The following is a 26,393-nucleotide window of genomic DNA, read 5'->3' on the forward strand; positions in this document are numbered from 1 at the left end:
CTAAAATAGTGTGGTGATGAGAATCTAACGCCTTTTGATATGTCATCTGTACCACGAGTGGACTAGTGGCTAAGTTTCAGTGCTCTCACTGACGGAACCCGTGTTCAATCCCTGTTGTATTTCATGTGTTGCGATTTTGGTCAGTGACATTTTTCAATTAAGCAATGGTTATACATTAATAAAGCCCTTACTGTGGTTTTAATTCCAGGCGACGTATAGTCTAGTGCACAGTATTTATAGAAATATATGACAAAACAATACTGTTGGGGGTACGCCTTATAATGCTGAAAATAATCATATCTCTTTGATATTCCAGGTAAAACTTTAGGTTCTGGAGCTTTTGGAAAGGTGGTAAGGGCCACGGCGTATGGCTTATGCTCAGCTGACACCGTCACAACAGTTGCCGTAAAGATGCTGAAACGTAAGTTTTTACCTCGGCCCCGAAAGCAACAGGACGAGGCCTCAAGGAAATTTTTCAATTATGTCATTATAGCTAACGCTCACGCCACAGAGAAGGAGGCGCTAATGTCGGAGTTGAAGGTGCTCAGCTACCTTGGCAACCACATGAACATCGTCAACCTGCTCGGAGCCTGCACCATCGGAGGTAAGAAGTAAGAAAAGTTTCAGCAGAAATTAAAAAATAAAATCAAATACAAAATACAAAATGTCAAAAAAAAAACATCAACAAACATCCATACAGTACACTAAGCATCAACCTAAAAAGTAATCAAGAAAGTAGTAACCCTCAACGCAACATGAAAACAACAAGTATGACAATGATATTAAAAACAAAAAACAAGTTAAAAAGGGCACCAACCAACAACTTTGTCAGAACCAGAACATATGGTAGACCCAAACGTTAACGTTTCATACAAAAGTTCATTGGGATATCGAGGAAACACATGCCAGCGATCCCGTGACAGGAGGAGCAAGAAGCTCACTGGACCGGAGCGGGATCGGAATGCGGAAGTGATTCGCCGGGGTGAAAGATCGGAACGTGGTCAGTAGTCAAAAAGGGGTTCTTAGCTGGAGCGGGAGATCATAGCGTGGTCAAATTGACAAAACGGGTCGATAGCCGGACACAAACGGGAAATCAGGAACAGACGAGTAGGACATGGATGAAGACGGGACCGACGGGAACCAGAGTCAAAGTGCTTGCCTTGCGTATGCAGAGGTTCGCTGACGGACTGACAAAGAGTAGACAAGGAGTCCTGAGTTTAAATAGGAGGTGAATCAATCAGGCAACGAACAGCAGCTGGCGCCAAACAAGCTGGTAAAGGTGAGGGCAATGAGTAATCATGACAATTTTTTTCCTTGGATTCAATGTTTAATAGAGTATTTAATGAATAATGTTTTGTACTTTGTGAGTTTTGACTATCACGGGACCTTTTAGGAATGCAACCCCTGTGAAAAACGTCGTATTACTGTAATCCTTTGCCTTTTCACTTTGGCTTCCTTGCTGAATCACCAATTGGTCTGATAGATATCACGGATAAATACGTACCTTCTGAAATTTGGCGTCACTTTGCAACGGTTTTTACATGCTACCCAATTGGAGAACTCGCTTTCTGTTTCCTGAAAAATTGACATGACAAATGACAAAGGAATAATTTAGTATACGTGCTGCTTGCGAGTGAACCAATCAGAAGGGCAAGTAGGAGTGACGTCATGACGCAAGTAAATTGTTTTCACTTATTTCTTTAAATTTTGACATTAAATAAATTATAAGTAAAATCAACAAGTTTCATGCTTGTTTGCTTTCACGTCAATAGAGTGCTCTATTGCTCCGTCCCATACATGGCTTGAATAAAGTATGGATATGCACTATGCATGGATGGATACAACTGTGGTATTCACTATATAGTATATGGATGGGCACAAGAGGGACATTTTCACAGTGGTTGCAAAAATTAAAAGGAAAATAACCAGGAAGAAACACACATGAGACTGATCTGCTTGATCATTCGTCTCTGTACTAAAAGTCCCAGTGGGTTTTGTGGCATTAAAATATCCTAAACTATTGAGTGAAGTTGTTTACGCTGAAAAATATACATGGATGATTCACTCAATACGGTGGTTTTGGAACAGAGCAACTGCATAAAAATGGGGAAATACTGCACTCCACTTTTTATTGTGATCATAGTAGAGGTAGTTACTGTCATTGTCCATAATCATCGTTGGCCTAATTTTTCATTTGTTTACAGTTGTACATCAGTTATTTGCCTTTTTATAATTCTCCCCTTAATTGGAACAATGCAAAACATAATCTGCAATCTTCTGTTAATATAAAGTTACGCTTCTCAAGCATTTGTGGACTATGAGGAAGGAAAAACCAACAAAACTCAGCAAATATAAAACAGTAGTACCTTCAAAGGACAATGTATAATATTTCACCACTATATGGCGCTGTATTGTGTAGTGCAACCGAAAAGGAGGGCTCACAGCACAAGGACCAAACCGCAGCATTCTGACATCATGCAAAATAAACACAATTTTCTTGACTTACTGTTATTTAAAGGAAATACAGTTTATGTGATAGTTCGTGTATTTTTGCTTATTTCTCAAATCAATATTTTTTAATGAAGTTTATTCTTTACCACAAGGAGGCACATAACAATACACAATAGCCCTTTACCTTTGGCCATTTCCTAGTGCAATTAGCCTCCTAATGACACATACAATCAAAGGCAGGTGGCATGTACTGTTTTAAATTATGTTTTTTTTTTTTTACATCTAGATAGTATAAAACATCACTTTAAAATATTTTTAATAAATGAGGAATAAGAATTGGGATTGTTTTCTTCCTATGGAACAAAATCGGACCTATTTGGTTTCACGTCCTCTGACCTCTTGGACCAAACTCGGTAAATTTTATCTACAGTAAATCAAGTCTAAGGGAGAACGACCAGTTATTAGACTTTAAATAGAAATCGGATATTGGACAAAACAGCCAAGTACACGCCAGCCAGCCCTGATTGAGTACGGTAAAGGAGAATTATCTTGCCGTCCGGGCCTTGAATTGATAACAAATACGTAGAAAGCTAATTAGCATGAAAAGTCCCCATTTAAAACTCGATGACTTTATCTGTGTTTGTCACACAAACTTCATATTAGGGCAATAGAGTTTAGCGATACGCTAATGAACTGCTTGTAATCACCAGCAGCATCTCGGAGTTTGAGTGCAATCGATCTGATTGAATCTCCGCACCCCTTGCAGGTCCAATTTTAGTGATCACGGAATACTGTTGCTACGGCGACCTGCTCAACTTCTTGCGAAGAAAAAGAGGCTCCTTCCTCGATTCCCGAATGGTTGATGGTTACTATCGCAACGTCTCCGAGCAAACAGAGTACGCAAGGTGATCTTAGAGTCATTGGGAATTGTCATGTGTTATGATAATTTTTATAGTACTGTATAAGTGTATGTGCTTGCAGCAGTGAAATGACTGGGACAGAATATATGCCTATGCGATCCTCGGATAAAGAACGATCCTCACAGTCAGGTTAGTATTTTCCCATCATGCACTGCATGCCATGAAAATACTGTACATAACACTTTCACTCTTCTACTTTAGAAGATGTGGATGAGCTTTCCTTAGCCGCTGAAGATCTTTTGAGCTTCTCCTACCAGGCTGCCAAAGGGATGGAGTACATCACATCCAAAAATGTAAGCCGTATCATAATTTAATCACATGCCACAATATTAAAAGCACACTGACCACAAAAGCTGTGTTTTTGTTATATTGGTGCAGTGCATCCATAGAGACCTTGCAGCCAGAAATGTTCTCCTGACTCACGGCAGGGTGGCCAAAATCTGCGACTTTGGCTTGGCACGGGACATCACCACCGATTCCAGCTATGTGCTCCGTGGCAATGTGAGATAAGCACTTGTTAATATTCCAAGACTTTCTTGCTTCTATTTTTACTTATCCTAACTAAAGATTCACCATTATTACAAAGCCGATAGTTATCAAACCAATAACGGATGGAAATTACGTCACAGTTATTGGCTCGATAGAAAAAAGAGCACATAATTAGCCAGTTGACGCCACTCTAAATTATTCAATGAGTCAACACGACTTGTTTGAAAGATTCTGAGCATTTATCTTCTTTATTAGAATATATTAAAGTATTCTATAGAACTTGGTTTTGACTCTTCTCAATGACAAGAGCTTCTTAGGATGGTGCTGAAGATTAGTACAATCGAATGGATGTCCTTTTTTAGGGTAGTGTTAGTCATATGAAGCGGCAGGTACTGAGGCAAAAGTATCCAGAGCACTAGAGGCGAACAAGCATTACCAAATGGACAGACAGAAGGTTTGGAGATCCAGAGAGTCCAAGCAGCGAAGTTGATTGTACAATAGTTCATCAGGCAGTATTTGCAGTCCGGAATGTCACTGAGTAGACAAAAGTGCTGTGACGTGGATGCATGGAACATGTGGAGAAAGGCAACGAACTAGCAAGGAACCAATGGGGTGGAGTACTAATGAAGGAAAGAGGACAAGTTGTGAAAAGAGGGAATCAAGAAGTGTCAACAGCTGTGAGGGAAAAAATAGAACCTGTGAGTGACCAGATAAGGTAAGGTTGAGAAAGAGAGAAAGAGAGAAAGAGAGAAAGAGAGAGAGAGAGAGAGAGAGAGAGAGAGAGAGAGAGAGAGAGAGAGAGAGAGAGAGAGAGAGAGAGAGAGAGAGAGAGAGAGAGAGAGAGAGAGAGAGAGAGAGAGAGAGAGAGATGAGAGAGATGAGAACATACAGAGAAACAGAACTCAGAGTGCAGGATCATGATTCCCTACATCTCGGTAATTCTTTTAAATAAACTCAGAAACCAAATGGGTATCTTTAGTACTCTTTTGAACTGTTATTATTCCTACTTCACAGACCAACATTTCTAAGTAAGTATAGATGAATGTTCCTCCAGAACCTATTAAGTTAAATGTGGGGAGATTATGAAGCTACAATATACAATGATGTGTCCCCTAATGACAGAAGTCCTAAAGATACCATTTTAAAATACATTTTAGATAATAAGTTATGGTTGGCGGAGAACTTAAGAAAGCTCAACAAAGGTTTTAGTCACCAGCTTAGAAAGTCAGAAGGAGAAACTTTTACCAAAATTGCAAGATTTTACATCTTCACAAGGTGCAAAAAATTGGGCAGTATTTTTTACTCAATTCTATCCCACATCTCAATAATATAGCCAGAGTCCGCCAATTTCTCTCCCAGGCGATCACCAAGGGTTGATGCATCTGATCTTTTACATTATTATAATTCCCTGCTAGCCAGTCTCCCCAAATAAAATATTGATGGCCTGCAGCTATTATACAGGATTTTCATTTAATTGAGAATGTTTGTCAATCTTTTTTTTACCCAACTTAAGTGCAGAAATCATTATGGATGGCAATTGACCACACACACACACACACACAACAAAAGTTCATATTGTTAGTTTAATGTGGCCTTTGTATCATTCAGGCACGTCTTCCAGTCAAGTGGATGTCCCCTGAGAGCATCTTTGACTGTGTCTACACATATGAGAGTGACGTGTGGTCTTATGGCATCCTGCTTTGGGAAATCTTTTCACTGGGTAAAAAAAACAACTGCCTAATAGTGCAAAGCCTGAGAAGTGATTCGCTGTGTGAAGTGTTCTCATGTTATACACGAATTTGTGTGAGACAGGTAACAGTCCATATCCTGGGATGCAGGTGGGCTCTTCATTTTATCGGCTCATTCAAGAGGGTCACAGGATGAGCAAGCCTGAGTTTGCTCCAGTTGAAATGTAAGTTCTGTAAGGACACGGAAAAACAATTACAATCAGGTTCAAACAGTCACTGAAATTGTCACAGACCAGAACGGACACAGGACTCAATTGCATGCGTTTCTCAGATTTTATTGAAAGAGAGTGAGAGTAAGGCTTGCTCGATTGCTTGATCCGAGGACTGGCGGAGAGCGGGAACGAGCAAGGTGAGAGTGACACTTCCGTGTCGGAAGAAGACAAGCGGGAATGGCAAGTCGTTTGACCAGGGCTGGAGATCAGAGGCGATGTCAAGTTCTTAATAGTGGTCGTAGGCAGGCGGCAGGCAAAACAGGCGTAGTCAAGTTCAGAAACGGGTCGAAAAACGGGAATCAGGCAGGAAACAGGTTTTAACAGGGACGGATTCGGACGGGAATGCTCACTGAGTGAAACACAACAGCTTGCAGCGATCTGACAAAGTTTGAACTGAAGTCGGGGGCATAAGAAGGGTGTGGCCACCAATCAGCTTATCCGGGCTGTTGGTGCCAAGCAAGCCGCCACAGGTGTTCCAAATAGGGCAATTATGACAGAAATGTCAGCAGATGGAAAAAATAAATGCAATGATTAATTGTTAAAAATATTCTTTAATTGGCAAATGCAGCGCAGTGGTTAGCACGTGTGCAGTACAGTTCTGAGGTCATGGGATCAAACCTTCCTGTGTAGAGTTTGCATGTTCTCCCCGTGCTTGCGTCAGTTTCCTGATACATAAAACTATAGTAATAATCAAAAAAATACTTGTTTTTTTCTCACTACAACAAAAATAGAAATGCTTTTGTCTTTGACTTTTTCCCCTACACTTTAAATACTAGAGTACATTTTTTTTGTTATTGAATACCTTCCAGATCATAATTTTTGTTCTAATTATAGTCAAGTCATGTCTATTTGTATAGCCCTTAATCACAAGGAGTCTCAAAGGGCTGCACAGACCACAGACTATTGCAAACTACAGACTCTTATTATACCATCCTACGATCTAAAACCTACATGAGGGCAAGGAAAAACTCATAAACCTCAGCATGAGGAAAATGATTGTGCTATTGTTTTATTTAAAAAAGTTAAAAATGAACTCTTCTAGGATTAACAATACGTACTATCTGCAAAATGATATGCATAAAAACAATATTTGCCCTTCCTGCAGTTTCTTTTTCTACATCTAAAATATGTAAAGACATTTAAAGATTGTTTAATTTTATTTTTTGTATATGTATTTATTTGTCTGACTTAATTCACTGCCTCTAAAGCAGGGGTCGGGAACCTTTTGACTCAAAGAGCCATAAAAGCAAAAAATATTAATTTTATTTTGGGAAAGAGCCACACCATATATTATGAGACAAATTTACTAAATTGCTAAACCCGCGCCCCAGACAAAAGCTTAGTCTTCAGCACATTTATTTTTGATGATTTGATAAAAATTATGAAAAGAGAATATTGCCAGAGCCCCTGTCCCAAAATCAACAAACATACCACTTTAAACTTGTCTCTTTCTTGCAATTACTCAAGATCGGTTAAACTCCTTTTGACCCTTTTTTTCATACATATTGGTTTCAAAACCAGATGCAAGCAGTTATAGTGTAAAAACGTCACAACATTCTGCAAATAGGGAGCCTGATGAGCTCACTTTTGGCGCAGACGGCGTGGGGCGAGAGATGGGAGGGAGTGCTTGCACTTTTTACATAGCTCCACCCATCCCTCCCACTCACCCAATCAAATAACTAAGTTCTCTTCCGGTGTTTTGGCGTATTTACAGTTCTGTGGATTCATCATAAGGTATCTGAACACTGAACACAGATTGTATAGTGAACTTTTATATAAAGGATTCTTTAGCGTTGTACAGCCAAAACGAGTTCTCCCCCCCCCCTTTTTTTGTGTGACACCTTGACTGTAAATTGTAGTGAAAAACGTGCCCTACATATACTGCAAAGTAATACCTCTTTATTTAGCTTTGGTTTGGCTTTGCGTGAACCTGAATAGGATAGACGTTTCAAGTTCGGAACAAGATGGAGAAATTTTGCATGCAATCAAATTTGTCTCTGAGCCACAGATACTCATAGAAAGAGCCATATATGGCTCGCGAGCCATAGGTTCCCGACCCCTGCTCTAAAGAGTGTTCTTGCATGGCCCTGCAGGTATGACATGATGCTCTCATGCTGGAATCAGGACCCTTTGAAAAGACCCTCTTTCAGAAAACTGGTCGAAAGGACTGAGCTTCTTCTGTCGGAAAATACCCGCAACGTAAGAACAGCAAACTATGAATGATCTGTATTGTCTTATAAAAAATAAATAAATAAACCATGGCTTTCCCACGTGAGGGTGTGTCCCTTGTATTTGAATATATGCTGCAAATATAAATGTATGTGTTTTTTTTAGGTTTACCTGAGACTGAGCAACGCTGCAGGTCCCTCTGACCACCAGAGGGGGACGTCATGCAGGTTGAGCTCCGTTTGCAGCACTACAGCGCCTAACCAGCCTTTACTGCAGAATACTTCGGATGTCTTCCTGGACTATGTCTAAAAACTCTTCACCAGTAGAAAATCTGACAAAAAAAAAAAAGCTTATACATTAAAATTAAAGGGACAGTGTATATTGTTTGACCACTGGAAATTTAGTGATAAAAAGCAGAAGAAAGAATTCAAACAACAGAGACTCAAAATGACCAAACTGAACAATTTACGGTGTTTTAAGGACTATAAGACGCACCCAGTTATAAGGAGCATCTTTAACATATTTTGTTATTGAAGTGCTCCAAATATTTTCTCTCACACCGCCCTTTGAAGAAGAATCCCTTGTGTGCCCCCCCATACCCCAAAAAACGGTCGATATTGTTTTAAGAGGTAACATAATATTGATGACAAAACAACACATCAACACACAGGAACAACTCAAGCGTCTTATCAGTGTCATTTGGTTGTAATGTAAGTGACAGCATAATTTATTTGGCTTTGTCCTGTCCGCTGCCAACATTTTTAGCATAGCAAGCACACTAGTTTTGCTCATCTCCCTACAAGGTCGCAGTGAAGTGCCACAGGAGGAGACTTTTGTTTGACTCTCTTTTCACCTGTCTCCGCATCCATGTAAAATATTATTTTCATGGGGTACCTTGAGGGCCTGCTAAACTACATGTCTCCATTCTCAATGTTTATACTCAGCTTAATGCACTACGTGGAGTTTAAACATAAACAAAACACTCTGCCACTTATAACTAGTGTAGTGGAGGTCCAGTTGCACTTTATTCTGGGAAATTAAAAAAAAACTTTCCCGAAGTAAAACGCGCATGCACCACCCTTAAAGGAGCCCTTCCCATCATTTGAGAACCACTGGGTTTTTAGATATTTTTACAGACCTAAGGCAGCCGTAGTTTTTAGACTGTTTACTTAAGAGCTTGCTATTGCACAGATCAAGTGTAGTATAGTAGCCATGATCATTGATTTTTGCAATCCGGAGATGGAATAAGAGCTTGCTCTGTCCACTCCACGCACCGGCCCCGGCCCGGTATTGCAGTACCTCCGGGAACGGTGCATTCGCAATGATCGCAGCAAGGCTTTAGGGCTAGGACCTTAACTTGGCCTTTTGGCTGAGAGTAAGTGTCCCGGCTCCTAGGCTTTGTAGCGTATTATGAACTGACCGATAACGGATAATGGATAATGAATAACGAAGATAGAACAATAACCCTTAAAAACCCCAAACCCCGCACTGAACAATGAGGCGCAAGCATTTAAAAGCCCATATATGCTAAAACTGCATTGATGAATTTATTGATTGCCAAAGGTTTTTGATTGATTACTAGTTTTTATCAAAAGAGCATAATATTTGTTATAGGTACACCTTATAGTCCTGAAAATATTGAATTTCTCATTTTTCTACCCAGCTTTTTTGAGTTTTATGGACAACCGCAACAAAATAAATGGCTGACAATTTTGCATATTTCTTGACCTAAAAGTTAAAAAAATAAAAAAATAAAAATAATTCAATAATATATATTTTTTAATAAATTACGTTTTTTTGTTTTTGTTTTTAGCAATAGGAAGCGCTAAATAATACACACTGTCCCACAGAGACCCATACTACAGTCATGGTCCAGGTGTTGTGCTATTCTCTCGGCATTTTGCGTTTCAACTTTTGATAATTCGGTGGATTGCGTATTTTTTTTCTATGAAACGGTTCCGCAGATAAATACGTAGTTAGCGGAAGTACAGCGTCACAAAACATGAATCCTAATGTTTTTTTCGTAACATACAAGTACAAGTGACGTCATTACGTAAATCGACATTGTTTTTGCAGAACTATCTTTTAAAATTATTAAAATAAATAAAGATTTTCTTTTAAGTCACTCACCAAAAACAACAAAGCACCATGTTTTCTCCAAAAGTGTGGTCCTTTACTGTGTCACGTCTATGTACAAGTTGTGCTTGTATGTAGCGCAAAGGGCACCCAGTTTGATATAAATTTCTAAAATAGCAACCTAGCTAAAAAGGTTGCTTGATAGTTAGCTAATAAGGTAAACAGGCAAAAAACTAAAAGGAGCTAGAAAACTAGCAAAAAGAATAAAAAGCTATATAAAAAGTCAGATATGAAGCTAAGTTAGATAGCTAGGGAGAAAGAAATTTAGATTTATAACAATCAAAAAAGGTAAAATGTTAGCTAAATGGCAAACAAAAAATGTAAAAAGCTAGCTAGATAGCCTGCTAAATAGCTAAAAAGGTAGCTTGATAGTTAGCCAGAAAGGTAAACGGGTAAAAAATAAAACGAATGCGGAGCTAGATAACAAGCAAAAAAAAAGGCTTGCTAAATAGCTAAAAAGGTAGGAGGGTAGCTAGTTACAAAGCTAAACAGGTAGCCAGATAGCTGACAAAAAAAAAACCTAAAAATCTTTTGCTAATTCGCTTTATAAAACCCATACATTGGAATTCAGTTTGTTGAATTTCTTGTAAAATAACTCAATAAAAACATTAATAAATAAATGTGTTTATTACACAGATAGATTCTCATTCTCCTCTCTTAATTAATTCCTTAAAAATTATTATTAATACTTTAATAGATTTTTTGTTTATGAAGCCCATGAACTGTTTTTTTTGTTATAATTACGAAATGAACAACTTATGTTATTACTATGTTGTTACTATGTTATTACCATGTTAAATACAAAATATAGGGGCTAAAATGCACTCATTCAACCAACAACAACAAAAAATCAGCTAACTATAAAATCACATTGACCCAGCAATGGTGAGCTATTTTCAGAACCTCAATTGTCTGTAGGGGGTGCCTGCTGGCACCTTGTAGGAGACCACTGCTATACACGGAGGGATGCACCTGTGGCATTTTTCCCATAAGGGAAAAAATGAAATGAAAATGTCCCAGAGAAATGAGATTTTTATTTTGCCTGTAAGTCGTAGTTTGCTTCTGTCCTTTGGCTCTGTGTAAATCCCACCGCGCTTTAACACGGTTGGTTGTAAACTGAATAATCAGCAAAAAACGGGGATATTCTCGATATTGCAAAATTCCAAGATGTTAAAGGATTTTGAATAGGTTTCATTATGGAACAGATGGTCATTTTCTTGTGATAGTAACATTACATTTGAACTACGTTCTACTAAATTAGGATACATTTAGAAATCTGACCTCCAGAACTTACACTAAGGAACCATTGTGGACAGCAGTCCAGCCCGTCACCATATTCTTGAAGGGACAGTGTGTAATATTTTATGCCTCTTAGTGGTACGAAAAAAACTTTCATTCAGTCGAAACAAAAACATTGATTTGAATAATGGGCAAAAATATAGGAACTGTCACACTCATGTTATTGTTACTTTGTGGAATCCCTACTCAAGTCGCCACCATGTCTGCCATCTTGTTGCCTGCTATGGAACTGGTTTTTGTTCGCTTTAGAAAACAGTGCCATCTAGTGGTCAAATATTACACACTGGGGCTTTGAGCTCGTATTAGTTTGCTTTAACTTTTGTTCTGTCAGATGTAGATGCTTTTGAATAGGCATGAGCTTGCAGGTCGTTAGCTTAGAGACGAGAAAGCTAATTTACTTATTTCATTCGATAATTATAAAGCCAACTTTCTAGCAATTTTATAGTATCCTTAAAGCACAGAAAGCTCTGAAAATCCTTTTGTTTGATACAACAAAAGTTAACCTTAACCACAGCTTTGAATAAATAGAAAAAAGAAAACTTAAATCCCGGTACTGTTGTTCACCAAAGTACCTTGCCAGCAAATACACTGGGAATGAAAAAAAAAGTGTAATTTTTGTTTCATCGCTCAAAGTGTCTTAGCATAGCATCAAAAACACTGTAAATACTGTACAGAAAAGTCACCAATTCTTTTAACAAAAGCTAGCTACTAAGCGACATTAGCTTAGCAACCAAAAAGATAACCTAGCGCTTTAAGCTAGCAACTTGGTTTCTAGCTATATTAGCTTAGCTTTAAGACTGTTTTTTTACTTATCTTTTATCACCATTGTGACTTGTTAGCTACCTTTCATACCTTAAACGTGTTTTCTCCCCTCAGCTGCTAATGCTGCAGCTATGCTAATTCTGCATCAACCCCTAACAGAAAAACTGCAGTTGAAATCATTAGAATAAATGTTTTTTTATAGCACTCAATGTTCTGCTTGGCAAAGCTTTGCGGTTAGTGTACAAGCTTTCCATTTTCATCTATGAATAAATAACTATCAAAAGTGCTCTAGATCCTTCAAAGCCACTGTGTAATGCATAAAGACTCAATGAGGTTATAAATAAGCTCTATGCTACTGATTCGAACTTGTGACTTATTTTTTGACCAATGTATTTGTGAAAACTGTTTGTTTTAATACGGATGATTGATTTGTGTGTTCTCCAATCGACGTCATGTTATGTGAGTAAACATTGTAAATATCTGAGAAATGTGCCTTTGACTGGCTCGGTCTGTTGTTTTCACGAGGGCACACGATCTGATTGGGAGGACCCAACAGTTTTGATACAGTTTATTGACTTATGATAATAAAGGAAGGACCAGCGATGGTAACCATGTTTCCATTGTGTCTTCTTCTTCGACAGTTGGCACCCTTATTTTGGTACGTTACCACCCTGTCTATTGACTCAAGCTTCTACACCAGGCATGTCAAACTCAGTTTGGCTCAAGAGCCAGATCCAGACTTTATGTTCTCAGGTAGGCTGGATCAGTAAAGAAATTGTCAACACCAAATATTTTGTTTTTCAGTACTATGCTTTATTATTCAACTGAACTCAACTTCAACTTTATTGTCAAACACGCTCTATGCACAACATAAAGCACAGAAGAAATTGCTTCCTCTTCTCTGCGTTCAAACATCCAATAGATATGGCACAATACAAATAACCAATAGCGGCAAGATTTAAGAACATAACAGCATGTTTTCTTGACCAGAGGAGGGATGGGTGCCACCAGGCTGTACTTGACCAAGAACTACCACAGGAAATGATGCCCCTACGACCCTAGAAGTTAAGGGATACACGCATCCACCAATATAGTGTTAGGAATTTAATATATTAAAAATGTATTGTTTACCAAATTGTTTGAATTAGTTATCTGACTCCATTAACCAAACATAACCTTCATTCACCTAACAATGCATTCTCTTTTCTTTTTGTGAAAAGACGGACAAGAAACCGGCATTTCCACACGGGGGCAGATTTAATTTCTTAAATAATAAACTAAGTGAATTCCATCGAATTAGCTGAATTATTGCCGCTCGAGTCTTCGTTTAGCCTTTTCTCTCGTTCTCCTTCGATCTTCTCTCGACCCACGTCTCTCCACCAGCTGGTGTGCCTGCTCCTCCGATGGGTGGACCAGGAACGCCCCCTCGACTCATTGTCTGAAATGGTCAAAACATCCCTGAGCGTTTCCACGTCATCAGGGCTTTGATCTCCAAACATCGCCTGCCGTCCCCTGTCATCAGGGCCCCTCTCCGTCGTCGGATGTGCTGATTATCTTATCAGCCCTTGTCCCAGTTCCCGTTGTTTCTGTAAACATCATTCTTCACAAGGTTGCGATGACCTGCCCCACAGCTCAGCCACAGTGAATATCTTTTGCATTAAATGTAATTTGTATTTGATCGTACAAAATCCCTTATAGTCAAATGTATTAAATCCTTCAATAGAAATGGATTGGTTTTGATTAAAACATTTGCAAAGTATACAACCGTTTTGCATTCATTTGTCAGAGGGCATATGTGTGTGAGAGGGGGAGGGCAGGAAGAGAGTTTAGAGTCTTGATTGAAGAAACTGTCATTGACCCTTCTGGGTTTTGCTATGAGAGACTGCAATTCTTTTCCCTAACAGCAGCAGGTGGAAGAGGCTATGAAATGAGTGGGTGAGGAGGCGGGAGTTGTAGACGCTGACCTCCGGATGCGCTGCACGGTCACTCAGAAGGACAGGGTGGAGGTGCTATACCTCACAGTGATGCAGCTGGTCAAGATGCTGTTGATAGTGCTTCGGTAGAATGAGAAGCATGATGGGGTCGGAGCAGTTGCTCTCCTGAGTTTGCAAAAAGAATACAGGCGTTGGTGGGCTTTTTTGGGCCAGGGATCTGATTTTATGGCTCCAGGACAGGTCCTCCAGATATACGCACCCAGGAACTTGGTACTGCTCACCCTCTCCCCCGCAGCACTATTGATGTTGAGTGGGGCATGCTCGGTGCCCCATCCTAGAATAACGTACAAATTATAATCACGGATGACAAGGGATAAAATAATTTTCATGTTGCTATTGAATGTGTGAACAACTTGATTTTAACAGTTAAGTAAATGGAGCTTTACAGCTAAATCAACTCACCACACACATTACAAACATAAACAAACTCAAGTGGGAGCTATGAATAAAAAAAATCTTGTCTCAATCGTCACTTTGGTGAAGAAATCATTCTCAGTCCAGTTTTCTTATAAAGTCCTGCACTACGTGACCACCTTTTTTTGGCAGTGCCATTTTGGGAAAGGTTTGATTGATTAAATTACATTTTTATTTTTTTCCACAAATCATCATATAAAAGGTTATAATGCATATAAGATCAGCAGCTTTGATAAACCATTGACAAAACAGAAGGGGAAACAAAGGGCTGACGGGAAAAAAATGGGGCTTATCTTGGTCCCATCCCCTTGACAATCAAAGCACTTTCACATTAATCTCGCCATGTAATTTGATTCTTATAACAAGGCATTTTATTTAACACAAATCACATCTTGTGTAGGCTGCTTTTTCTCTCAGTTTAAAAACTTGTTTTAGAATGGCACTCTTTTAAATTCTGTTGGTTAAACAAGACAAGACGGGTGGAGGCTTTTTATTTCCAGGAATCCGGTAGCAGTAGTCAACATTTCTTAAAAGTGGATGTTTATGACAAGATCTTGGAGTTGAGAAATCACTTGATGGGCCACTGTCTCAGCATTTGTTTTAGAATGATCATTTGTACCTCTCGCAGTTTGTGCGTAGGTATGCGCTTTGATTCTAATTTCATGGAGTAGAAGATAATTCAGACGACTATTCTGCCAAAGATCTCATCTCATCTCATTAGCCGTACCGCTTATCCTCATTAGGGTCGCGGGGGGCTGGAGCCCATCCCAGCCATCTGAGGGCAGTGGGCAGGGGACACCCTGAACTGGTTGCCAGCCAATCGCAGGGCACACAGGGACAGACAACTCATTCGCTCATTCACACCTAGGGACAATTTGGACCGGCCAATTCACCTGAAATGCATGTTTTTGGAACGTGGGAGGAAACCCACGCAAGCACGGGGAGAACATACAAACTCAGCACAGGAAGTCTGGAGCTGGATTTGAACCCACAACAGGTTCCCATGACATGAACTGTGCCGCACAAGTGCTAACCACTGCCCCGCCGTGCTGCCCTGCCCAAGATCATGTACCTGATTTTGCAGGGTGTTGATGAGTCAATTTTTTTAATCTGTCTTTTTGTGTAGTTAAAGAACTGTTTTTCATCTCTTTAAAGGCTTCAAGGTTCTTACCAAGTTTGTCATCTGTTTTCCAACTTTTTAACCTTATCTTTTGTCTCCTTGAGTTCCCTTTAATTTGTCCTTGACAAATTGCCGTAGCTCTTCTATCTGGTCAGACATATACAAATTTGATCCTTTTCTTCTTTTGTCCCTCTCTTTCTTTTTCCTGAAAAGATAAGTAAGCAGCAGCCGCAGTAAGAGTGAAAAATATAGAGAAGGGAGTAAAAGGAATTCAGCCTGGTCGGGGCAAAGAGATACTGTACGTAAATACAATGAGGGTGAGTTGACAGATAACTTGTTTTGTTGTAGTAAAACGATGTTTGCCGTTTTGTTGTTAGTTGTGTGCTGGTCTTCTACCAGTTTACTGCCCTTTAGCGGTGGGAAGTAGCATTTGGCTTATGTTTTATAAACTAATTAAAACAGCTAGAGACTTGCTTCTTCCATTTGGCATACTCAGAAATGTACAGCGGGCTTTAATCATCCAACAGTCTGGATCCGGCCCGTGGGCCTTATGTTTGACATGTAGCTATACACCTCAGACTTCCCTCACCGTGACATTACTGTGGTCAGCCTCATCCCTGAAGGGGATGAGGTAGGGTGCAGGGAGGTTGAAATATGGACCCAGTGATGTTTGGAAAATAAACGGCAAAAAACAAGGAATAATACTCAACTTCCGGAAGAAAAATACAGACCCAGCTCCATTAATTTTCAATGGTGTCTGTGGAGATAATCCTTCAAACTCCTGGGTTTCACATCTTCTATGACCTCTCCTGGTCTGACAGCATTAGATCTTTGGTAGGGAGGCCTAGGAGTGACTGCACTTTCTGAGAGTGCTCAGGAAAAACAATCTGAAACGGAAGATTTTGGTGTCCTTCTATAGAGCTGTAGTGGAGAGCATTGTGGCATACGGTACCACGTGTGTGTTCTGGAAGCACGGAAAAACTTTACAGGTAATCTTTAACAAGGCCCAGTCTGGAGGACATTGCAGACTCGCAATTCCATGGGACCCCGGTGGGCGGACAGTATAGAGGGTTCTGGGGGGGTGTCTGTGGGTGTGCCCCCAGCATTGCCATTGTGAAAAGTCTAAACTACGTTGTATGTGTATATATACCGGAGTCATTTTCTCCTAATGAGAGCTGGCTAAAGTCAAGAACAACTTACAAGTATAAACCCTGTCGTGAATTTGTCTCAGATGGTCCCGGGCGGAAGTAAAATCGCCCAGCTGTACGACTCTTTCTGGGAGGTTGATACAGAGGTGTCATGATTACTAACTCAGATCACCTGGAGTAATCATGTGGCGCCTGGGTGGGTGCCTTCTGATTGGCTGGCACTTCTCTCTTAAGTGCGCTGCGTCCAGAGGGCAGTGTCAGAGTGTACATTTGTAACTTTGTGTGTTTCTCCTGATATCCCGTTCATTTAAGAACTATGCTTACCCGTTTCTGCCTGCCTCCGATCCGACTGGTTTCCGTCCCACGCTTCGATCTCCTCTCCAGCCCCGGTAAACACGACCTGCCTGATTTCCGCACTCCGATTGCCTACACGATCCGAAGCTATCTCCCGCTGCTGACATCTGACGGCCATCACGTCTCCAGCAAGCCCTGAACGCTTCCTTAATAAAAGAACTAAAATGAATGCTCTGGGGTCCACTGGTCTGTTCTGGTTTCGTGATAAGAGGAGCCCCGTGCAACCCAAACCATATGTCGCAACACCTGTCATTGGCTGTTATTAGGTGACCAAAACCCCCAAGTCCAACTCCTAATGCTGAGCGCTAAGCAGGGAGGCAACAGGTACCCATGTTGTAATTCATACATATGACTCAGCCGTGGCTAGAATCTGCGACATCCCTGTCACGGGGCGTGCGTTTTACCCCAAAGGCCACTGCGCTGTCTATGTCGTAATTGATCAAAATAAAGACAATTCTATCATAATGAATTTCGACAAAAAAGACAGTTATTCACATTGCAAAATATCATATTTGCATCTGTGTTTATTTTAAAATTGACCAAGAGGAGAGAGAGGGGGGAAGGGGAATAATACCAATAGCCTTTTTTGATTCAAAATATTGATTAGTATTGCGTTTGACTTTGGGGTAGATAAAAGGAGCACAAGGTTATACATACGGGGTACATACAGTACAAAGCATAGCACCGTTTTACACAGAATACGGTTGTCTTTTAGTGTACAGTATTACACAAACATTTCAACCAATTTGTGTTGTGGGGTAAGTCATTCGTGGAGAGGGAGTTTGGGAGGGTGCCCGTTGTTTTTTTTCTTCTGTCAAATATTAAATATCATACACCTCAATTTGATTGGGGGTTGTAAAAAAAATAATATTCAGAGCTTCTTTTATAATGTTAAACCTGTCCATTATTATAATCTAGATTTTATTTTGCAACATATTCTGCTTTGTCTTCTTAGTTTTCCTTCTTTCTTATAATCACATCCATTAGTCTCTTTTCAAAATAATAATTAAAAAAAAAAACTATTTGGCCTACTGTACATTCTTTGGACTGGCTTATCAGTGACACACGTTCAAGAAAGTAACAACACACTCACACACATGCTAAAGATGGTCTACGGTATTTCTAAAAATGTGATATGGAAGACAAATCCTGCTAAATGTTTGAAATAAGTATGGATTAAAAAATACCTTTGAAATACATGCCAAATAAATAAAAAAATACACAAATAAGTCACTTTATACCTATATATGTGACCTAAATGAAATGTATTCATGTCTGTTTCATCGTGTATTTTGTCAAGTTTATTAGTATAGCCTTTAATCACAAGGAGTCTCAGTGGGCTACACAGACCACAGATTTTGTCTAGAATTGTGCCGTCCATTTTGTTGACTATGTGTGTCGACTATTTTGTAATCCATTTAGTACACAGGTTTGTCGTTTATTTCGTTGACTATTTCGACATTTTCGCTGTGTATTTTGCTGACTGTTTCATTGTATAGTTTTTCAACTATTTCCTCGAGTATTTTGTCGACTATGGTTGTGTATTCCGTCAAATATTTTGCAGTGTATTTCATAGACAATTTCTGTGTATATCCTCGACAATTTCCTCATGTATTTCGTCGAATATTTCTCATGGATTTAGTAGACCAATTCGTTGACCATTTTGTTGACCATTTTGTTGACCGTTTCAATGACCATTTTGGCAACAATTTTGACGACTGTTTCATCGACTACTTAGTTGTGTGGTGGACTATTTCGCTGTGTATTCAGACGACTTTTATGTCGGTTTTTTTGTGAACGAATATGCTGTGCATTTCAGACTTTTTTGCCGACTATTTCGTCGTGTATTTTGTTGCAAGAAAATGTTATTCAAATGAGGTGGCGGGTCAAACTGCCTGAGCATTTCACCTATATTCAATTTATTTCTTTACCAATCAACCAATAGGTGAAAAGCTCAAGCAATTGTCACGCCTCCTCAGTTGAATAACATTTTGATGGAACAAAATACAAATGAAATACGTTGACAAAATGATTGACAAAATACTCGACAAAACAAGTTCCAAGATGAATGACAAGATGCATAAATAAATTGCATTCATGTCATTTATTTAGGTATTATGTGATTTGTAGGGCAGCACGGCTGAGCAGTGGTTAGCACGTGTGTGGCCCAGTTCTGAGGTCATGAGATCGAACCCCCGTGTGGAGTTTTCATGTTCTCCCCGTGCTTGCGTGGGTTTCCTCCGGGCACTGCGGTTTCCTCCCACATCCCAAAAACATGCATGTTAGGTCAATTGGCCAGTCCGCATTATCCCTAGGTGTGAATGAGCGAGTGAGTTGTCCGTCTCTGTGTGCCCTGCAATTGGCTGGCAACCAGTTTTGGGTGTCACCCTGCCCACTGCCCGAAGATAGCTGGGATGGGCTCCAGCACCCCCGCGACCCTACTGAGAATAAGCGGTACAGATAATGGATGGATGATTCATTTGTATCTTCATTTATTCATATGGCATATAAATATAGCTATTTGTTTATATATTTATTTCAGTATATGGCAGGATCAATTTTCCAGATGTGATCACTGGTCAACATTTGTGAGTAGAATGTTTCGAGATGTGTTAATGTAGTTAAGATGAGCTGTTACCGAACCACATTTTTTCAAGGTAAACGGGGAAGGGTAAACTCGTGATGCATGTCTACAGACATCCTTTTTTCCCCACACATGTACATCAATATCAATTCATGGGTTTGACATGTTTAGCACAAGTGAAACAAATACACGCATTCCCTCACTCGCAAACACACTTATTCAAGTCGAGCAATCCCACACACGGGCTTCCAGAACACTGAGCCCAACCGGTGAGGAAAGTTTCTTGAATCTTTCAACTTTTCTTTATACTGCAACGCAAGAACTGATTGGTTATCGCCGGGGGCAACCAATACTGTTCCCCCTGAGAAATACAGCAACTCAAAAATAGGAGACGCTATATTATAACACACAATACACAAAACACACACTCGGAATGTACAGTGTAACCTTTAAAGTCAAAACCGACAGTAAGCGACACATTTTAACCGTACTACTAGAAAAAAATCGAAGCCGCAACAGGAGAAAGTGAGTTTAAAGAACTGATGATCCATTTTTATCATAGTAATTTTTAAGTCAATTTTGTATTTAATTATCATACCAATTATGGTAAGAGATCAGATTACAAAATACATTAAATAACTCAAATTGTATTAATTGCAAAACAAACTACTAATGTGGTGGAAGATTTTGCATTGAGTGCTTAACTAGGAATGTTATGATAAATCTTAAAAGGGACAGTGTGTATTATATGGTGCTTCCATTATCAAATAATATTGATTATCTAAAAATACTCGTAAGTCAAGAAACTTACATTTATTTAACATAACATAAGCCTAACCCAGACAGACCTACTATTTTTATTTATTTATTATATAATGCGCATTTTTTTTTTACTTAAGAAAATAAGTCAACGTTTGTGTACACACTTTACAGTACAATGATTAGTCAGTCGATAATATTGCTCACCACCGTTGTAAAACATTAGATGCAACGGGTTTTGAACTTGGGTCACGTGAGAGCACCAAAAACTAACCACTAAACCACTATTGATGCATATAACAGAAAAGCATTATATTTTATCCCATTATCACACTACTTTTATCCATGGTACCAGAGACGAACAGAAAATCACTTGAAAGCTTCAAAGAGGAAAACAAGTCTCAGGTGTACCAGAAAATGGTTTGTACTTTGAAGGACTTAAAATAAATCCATTGCAAGTTTTGTTTGTATTGTGTTCATAGTGTTTACGTTGTCAATAAATGATTTTAAACATGGCTACACATATTCCATGTTTGCTACTTACAGTGCAAGATTTGAGCTGAGTGAAAGAAAAATAAGATGTTATCTCATCTCATCTCATTAGCTGCACTGCTTATCCTCAGTAGGGTCGCGGGGGTGCTGGAGCCCATCCCAGCAATCATCAGGCAGTGGGCAGGGGACACCCTGAACTGGTTGCCAGCCAATCGCAGGGCACACAGGGACAGACAACTCGCTCGCTCGTTCACACCTAGGGACAATTTGGACCAGCCAATCCACCTGAAATGCATGTCTTTAGAATGTGGGAGGAAACCGGAGTGCCCAGAGGAAACCCACGGAAGCACGGTGAGAACATACAAACTCCGCACAGGAAGTCCGGTAGCTGGATTTGAACCCACTCAAGTGGTTCCCAAGACCTTAGAACTGTGCCGCACACGCGCTAACCACTGCGCCGCCGTGCTGTCCATGTCATACCAGTTTTTAGTTAAAAAAAAAAAGATTGGGATGCGTTTTATATATATATCGCTAGTTTGCTGCTATCCAAAAACGAAAGGCTTGTCAAAAACGGTGATTTTCGGTCACTTTGAGTCCCTGTACTTTTCTATTTTACCTTGTGCTTTTTAGCACTCGTTTTCAGTTTCACAATAAAATACAGCGACATCTATGGGTCAAACAATACACGCTGTCCCTTTAAGACTTTCCAAAAATAGTTAAATGTGTTGTGGTGGCCACAGTTTAAGTTTTTAAAGGGGAAACAATATTTTAAAATTAGGACAACAAGGAAACAGGTTCAACTTTGAAGGTTACATTGTAACAAATTTCGGAAGAAAAAACACACACCCCTTCACCAATCGTCAACACTTCCTCCAGACAGAGGCTTTTGCGTTTGATATGGCTTACTGGTTAGTGTAGTGATGAGGTCCCCATTGACCTGGTCCTGCATTTTTTTACTGCTGTGTGAGAACTGAGGAATATTTGTAGTGAACTGCATGATTATTGTCTGAGGCCCAATGAGGAAGAGAAGGGTTAAACCGCAAAATACAGGAGACAAGCGCCCTATGTTGAGGTTTGCAGGTCCAAATGAGGATTGAAGAAAGTATATTATACAGAGCCTGGCAAAAGTGTTGCTAGTGTCCTCCCCTTTTTGTTATATTGCCACATTTCGGGATTCAAACTTAAAGCTAAATAACTGATAATATTTTCTAAGAATCAACAACATGTGAGACACCAAATTATTTCAACATTTTATATTATATTTACGGGAAAAAAAAAACTTAAAGGTAGGCGTTGTATAAATTTTGGACCCTTGTTCTCTCAGGTCAGCCAACTCCCTGATGACTTTTGAATGATCCAATATCAACCTAAATAACTAACAATGATAAACAGATCACATCTGTGTCCCATGAAGTCTCAATATAATGCACCTGCTCCATAGTGGGCTCAGAAGAAGCAGTCACTGGAGAACAGAAAGCATTATGAAGACCAAAGAATGACCCAGGCAGGTCGGGACACAGTTGATGAAAAGTTCAAAGAAGGTATGGGATACAACAATTTCGCATAAGACAACTATTGGTCGTACTTTGCTAAAATCCGCCTGTTATAGAACAGTGGCAATAAGAAGGCCCCTTTCGGAAAGAATACAATGAAAAAGCCCCATTTGGCATTTCCCCAAAGCCATTTGGTAAACACAAATAACACGTGGAACAAGGTGCACTGTTTAGATGAGACCCAATTTGAACTTCTCGGCTAAATGCAAAGCTTTACATTTGGTGCAATAATGCACATCTTGCTGCAAACACCATCTCCACTGTCAAACATGGTGGTGGCAGCTTCATGCAACATCATTGCTTTTCTTCAGCAGTGACTGGGAAGATTGTTCATGAGAAGATAGATTAAGCAAAATAAATGGCAATTCTGGCAGAAAATCTTGTGGAGTCTGCAAGAGACCTGAGAATGGGGCAGATTCACCTTTCAACTCGATAACTACCCTAAGCATAGAGCAATACCTACAATGAAATGGTTTAAAACCAACATAGATAAAAGGTGTTAGCATGACCACGCCAGAGTCCAGACCTCCATCCTATAGAGCATTTGTGGAAAGATCTGAAAAATGGTGTGCACAAAGTATCACCACCAAACCTTAAATGACTTGAGCTGTTTAATAAGGAAGGATGGACAAATATTTCTGTCTCAAAATGTGCAAAACTTAAAGAGATAGAGCCCCCAAAAGACTTGTGGCTGTGAAAGATTGCAGCAAAAGGAGGTTGCACAAAGTATCAACTCAAAGGGGGCCAATATATTTGCAACGCTTACTTTCAATTTGTTATTTGTTAGGAAAATATATATTGTAGAATACATTTGGTATCTTTTTAAAATTGTGTCTCACATGTTGTATATTTTGAGTTGTTATCCAAGTTTAAAGCCTTGAATATGGCACTATGTCAAAATCTTGGAGGGCCAATACTTTTGTAAGGCGCTGTATCATTTTCATCATCATTATTATTATTATCCTTGTGACTTTTTAACTCCAGCCTCTGGTCTTTCTTTACGGCAACACAGTTTAACCCTTCCCAGAATGGTTCCAGACTGAGGCAGAAGCAAAAACTTTCCACATTCCTGAGAGTACAAGTACCGTCCCCGGCAACTCCAAACCCTTACTAAGTCAGTTACTGTTAAGACGCACACTCACAAAAGAAACTCACGCATACGAGACACGATTCTCACACAAAAAGAGGCCATGCCACGGTTGACAAAGCGACTAGGTCTCGGTCAGTGATTTACTGTACACAACCACATTAAGTGCTAAAGTTTCACGAGGATATACTGTTTTGTTACGAATAGGGCTCTCTGACTGTTCAAAAAATAATCCCTTCTACAAATATACACACATACAAGCGCACGTGAGCACTGATACGGGGGTTAGCTCTTGTTGGAAAATATATTTTTGTGTCTGTGGGTCTTTGCTGTGAATCAAAACGAAGGGGGGCAGGGGGCATTGGCACTTGGAATCACAAACTCTTTCCACGTGATGATCATCTTGCAAACAATTCAGTTGGACTGTAATCATTTTTTTCTTGTGTCAAAGAGTTCCAACAAAAACTAAAGGGAAATACAATTTTTTGGGTGCCAAAAGCCTCTTTTACACAGAGCCTGTAAAATTGCCAGAGCCATAACCGAGCCGAGAATAGGTGACCATAAAAACATGCATGACATAATATGTAAAATACAGTAGACCCCGGGATACAGCATCCCGCATTACATTTTTTTGATTTACGGTGTGGAATAGGATCTTTTTTCAGCCTCTATTTACGGCATATTCCCCACCCACCAACAACAAATTATTTAATGTGCCGGAAAACGTAAACAATTCAAACTTAGCTGTGTTTCTGCTTATGATAAGTTACATCTCTAAAGTGCCGGTCTGCTATTGGTCACCGTCATAGAAAATGCTGGTCTGCTATTGGTTTGTGTCACGGCATCATGCGAATGGCTGAACTACATCCTACAATGCCTTTCTCTTTCAGTTCAGAATCTTGTGTGCTTCGTTAAGACTTTTCAAGTTGATTATACGATACAATATTTTTTGTACTGTATTTATTCTCTATGGGGCCAAGCCTTGCAGTGATGCTAAACGGAGAAGCAAAAACATGGCAACCATGGAAATGAAGCTTGGGATCATCAAAATAATTTAGACAGGGCACACGAATTGCTACCATAGCTATGTTGCATGGCCATGAATAAAATCGGTGATTGAGACCATTATTAAATGTAAGGAGGTGATAAAAGCAAGGAAATCTTCTAAGGGCGTGACAATCCTCGCAAGTGAAGGTATTAAAATCAGTTTTAAGTTTAATCCACCTTCCGTCTGCATCCACCAACTAACTTCACTGTACCAGCTCAAGTTGCTTTACACTAAAGGTACATAAAATGTTGATTTTCCTCTTCATGTATATTAATTTTTAATGAAATCTATCACATGCACGTATAATACACATAATTAGTACCTATAATGTAACAATTCGGGATTATAATGTATATATGAGGGGTACCAGGGGTTTGTGAGGCATTTGCTAATAAGTAGGTTTCTATCCCCCATTATACGGCAATTTCACTCTGTGATCACATCTTCAGAACAGATTATGTTGTATCCCGGGGCTCCACATTAATTTGCTTTCAAATAAAATAGCATTACAGAATTCCTGTGTCAGTTACGGCTCTGCTTCTACTTCCGAGGGATGGACAACACAGAAGGTCGACTTGGTCAACCTCCCCGGCGTTGCTTGTTATACATAAAAGTGACTCATGGGAAAAAGTGACTTGAAAAGGCAGTGTAAAAGGGCCACTGTGACAGTGCTTAAAAACACTTGAGTTGCACAAAACCACCTCACATCACCTTTTCCCCCCCTGACTGGACTATTGTAATTTTTTGGGAGAACGTGTGAGAAATGGAGGCAGGTTCATTTGAGGCGTTTCGTCAACACGCCAGGAAACACTTTGAAACAAAGTAAAAACTTTTAAAAGTGACTAATAAAAGCTTACACAGTTATTCTTTCCATGCAATCATATAAAATACTACATTTCCATTTCCTGTTAGGCTATATTGGATATTTACACTTTTCTCTCAATATCATACAGGAGATTTGTACAAGGTTAGTCCACTTTGACACACCTCTGTCTTCTGTTACCGTGGCAATGAGGTGAGGTTTTTTTCCAGATTCCAGAAACACTAGCTTCCCCTCATAAGGAAAACGGGGAGCTAGCTGAGGGTTCATCTGTCCAGCCGTTACTGGTGATGCGCTTTAATGAGATCCAGCATGAAGTCGCTGATTTGCGCAATCACGCCTTTCAGCTAGAAAGGTTTTCCAACCGCATGACTAAAACAAATGTATATGGCAAGCCCTTGGACATTTTTTTAACTAAGTGCTGTGTTGCTTCCCAGACCTTACTGCGGTTGGCTACTGACGCTGTCAGTCCTGTGCGACGATGGAGCTTTCTGCTGTTTCTGGGGTTGAGATTTGAGCTGCTGCGGATGCCTCTGGTGGTGGGATTGTTGCTGCTGTTGCCTTTGCTGCGATTGTAGTTGTTGCTGCTGCTGTTGTTGTTGCTGTTGTTGATGAGACGTCTGCGCAAAGGTACCCTGTTGCTGAAGTGGGAAAGCTGCCTGAAGAATCAGCTGAGTAGATGGGTTACTATGGAGAAGACGAGTGCCCTAAAAAAGAATTGGACTTAAATATTATGGGTATAACGATAGCGGAAATATTAAAATTCCAACAAAAGATTGTTCCCCTCGACCCGAGTGAGGATAAGATCTGCAGAAAATGGATGGATGGACTTTA

At 39.7% G+C, this 26,393-nt stretch overlaps 2 protein-coding genes and 1 pseudogene across 8 annotated transcripts in view; 2 read left to right on the forward strand and 1 right to left on the reverse strand.

Moving 5' to 3' along the window:
* The window catches only part of kitb (KIT proto-oncogene, receptor tyrosine kinase b), a 41,046-nt gene extending 28,251 nt beyond the window's left edge, over nt 1-12,795 (forward strand). The window contains exons 12-21 of one of the 3 annotated variants that reach the window (XM_088342670.1): nt 317-421; nt 494-604; nt 3,218-3,356; nt 3,433-3,500; nt 3,573-3,664; nt 3,750-3,872; nt 5,469-5,580; nt 5,673-5,772; nt 7,914-8,019; nt 8,155-12,795. In XM_088342670.1, coding sequence (XP_088198796.1) covers nt 317-421; nt 494-604; nt 3,218-3,356; nt 3,433-3,500; nt 3,573-3,664; nt 3,750-3,872; nt 5,469-5,580; nt 5,673-5,772; nt 7,914-8,019; nt 8,155-8,298 — 1,100 coding nt within the window. In that variant the 3' untranslated portion in view covers nt 8,299-12,795. The remainder of the gene's footprint in view (nt 1-316; nt 422-493; nt 605-3,217; nt 3,357-3,432; nt 3,501-3,572; nt 3,665-3,749; nt 3,873-5,468; nt 5,581-5,672; nt 5,773-7,913; nt 8,020-8,154) is intronic. The other 2 variants (XM_088342672.1, XM_088342671.1) reach the window with 2 other exon arrangements.
* LOC148361862 (U2 spliceosomal RNA) lies at nt 9,162-9,310 on the forward strand (annotated as a pseudogene).
* Nucleotides 12,796-17,720: 4,925 nt separating the features above from the next.
* Nucleotides 17,721-26,393, reverse strand: part of clockb (clock circadian regulator b) — a 37,975-nt gene continuing 29,302 nt past the window's right edge. For all 5 annotated transcript variants that reach the window (XM_088342674.1, XM_088342677.1, XM_088342676.1 and 2 more), the window contains one exon: nt 17,721-26,266. In XM_088342674.1, the coding sequence (XP_088198800.1) occupies nt 26,000-26,266 (267 nt within the window). In that variant the 3' untranslated portion in view covers nt 17,721-25,999. The remainder of the gene's footprint in view (nt 26,267-26,393) is intronic.

The sequence above is a fragment of the Urocampus carinirostris genome, chromosome 8 (genome assembly GCF_059441175.1).
Source record: "Urocampus carinirostris isolate Australia breed hairy pipefish chromosome 8, RoL_Ucar_1.0, whole genome shotgun sequence".
Taxonomy (NCBI): Eukaryota; Metazoa; Chordata; class Actinopteri; order Syngnathiformes; family Syngnathidae; genus Urocampus; species Urocampus carinirostris.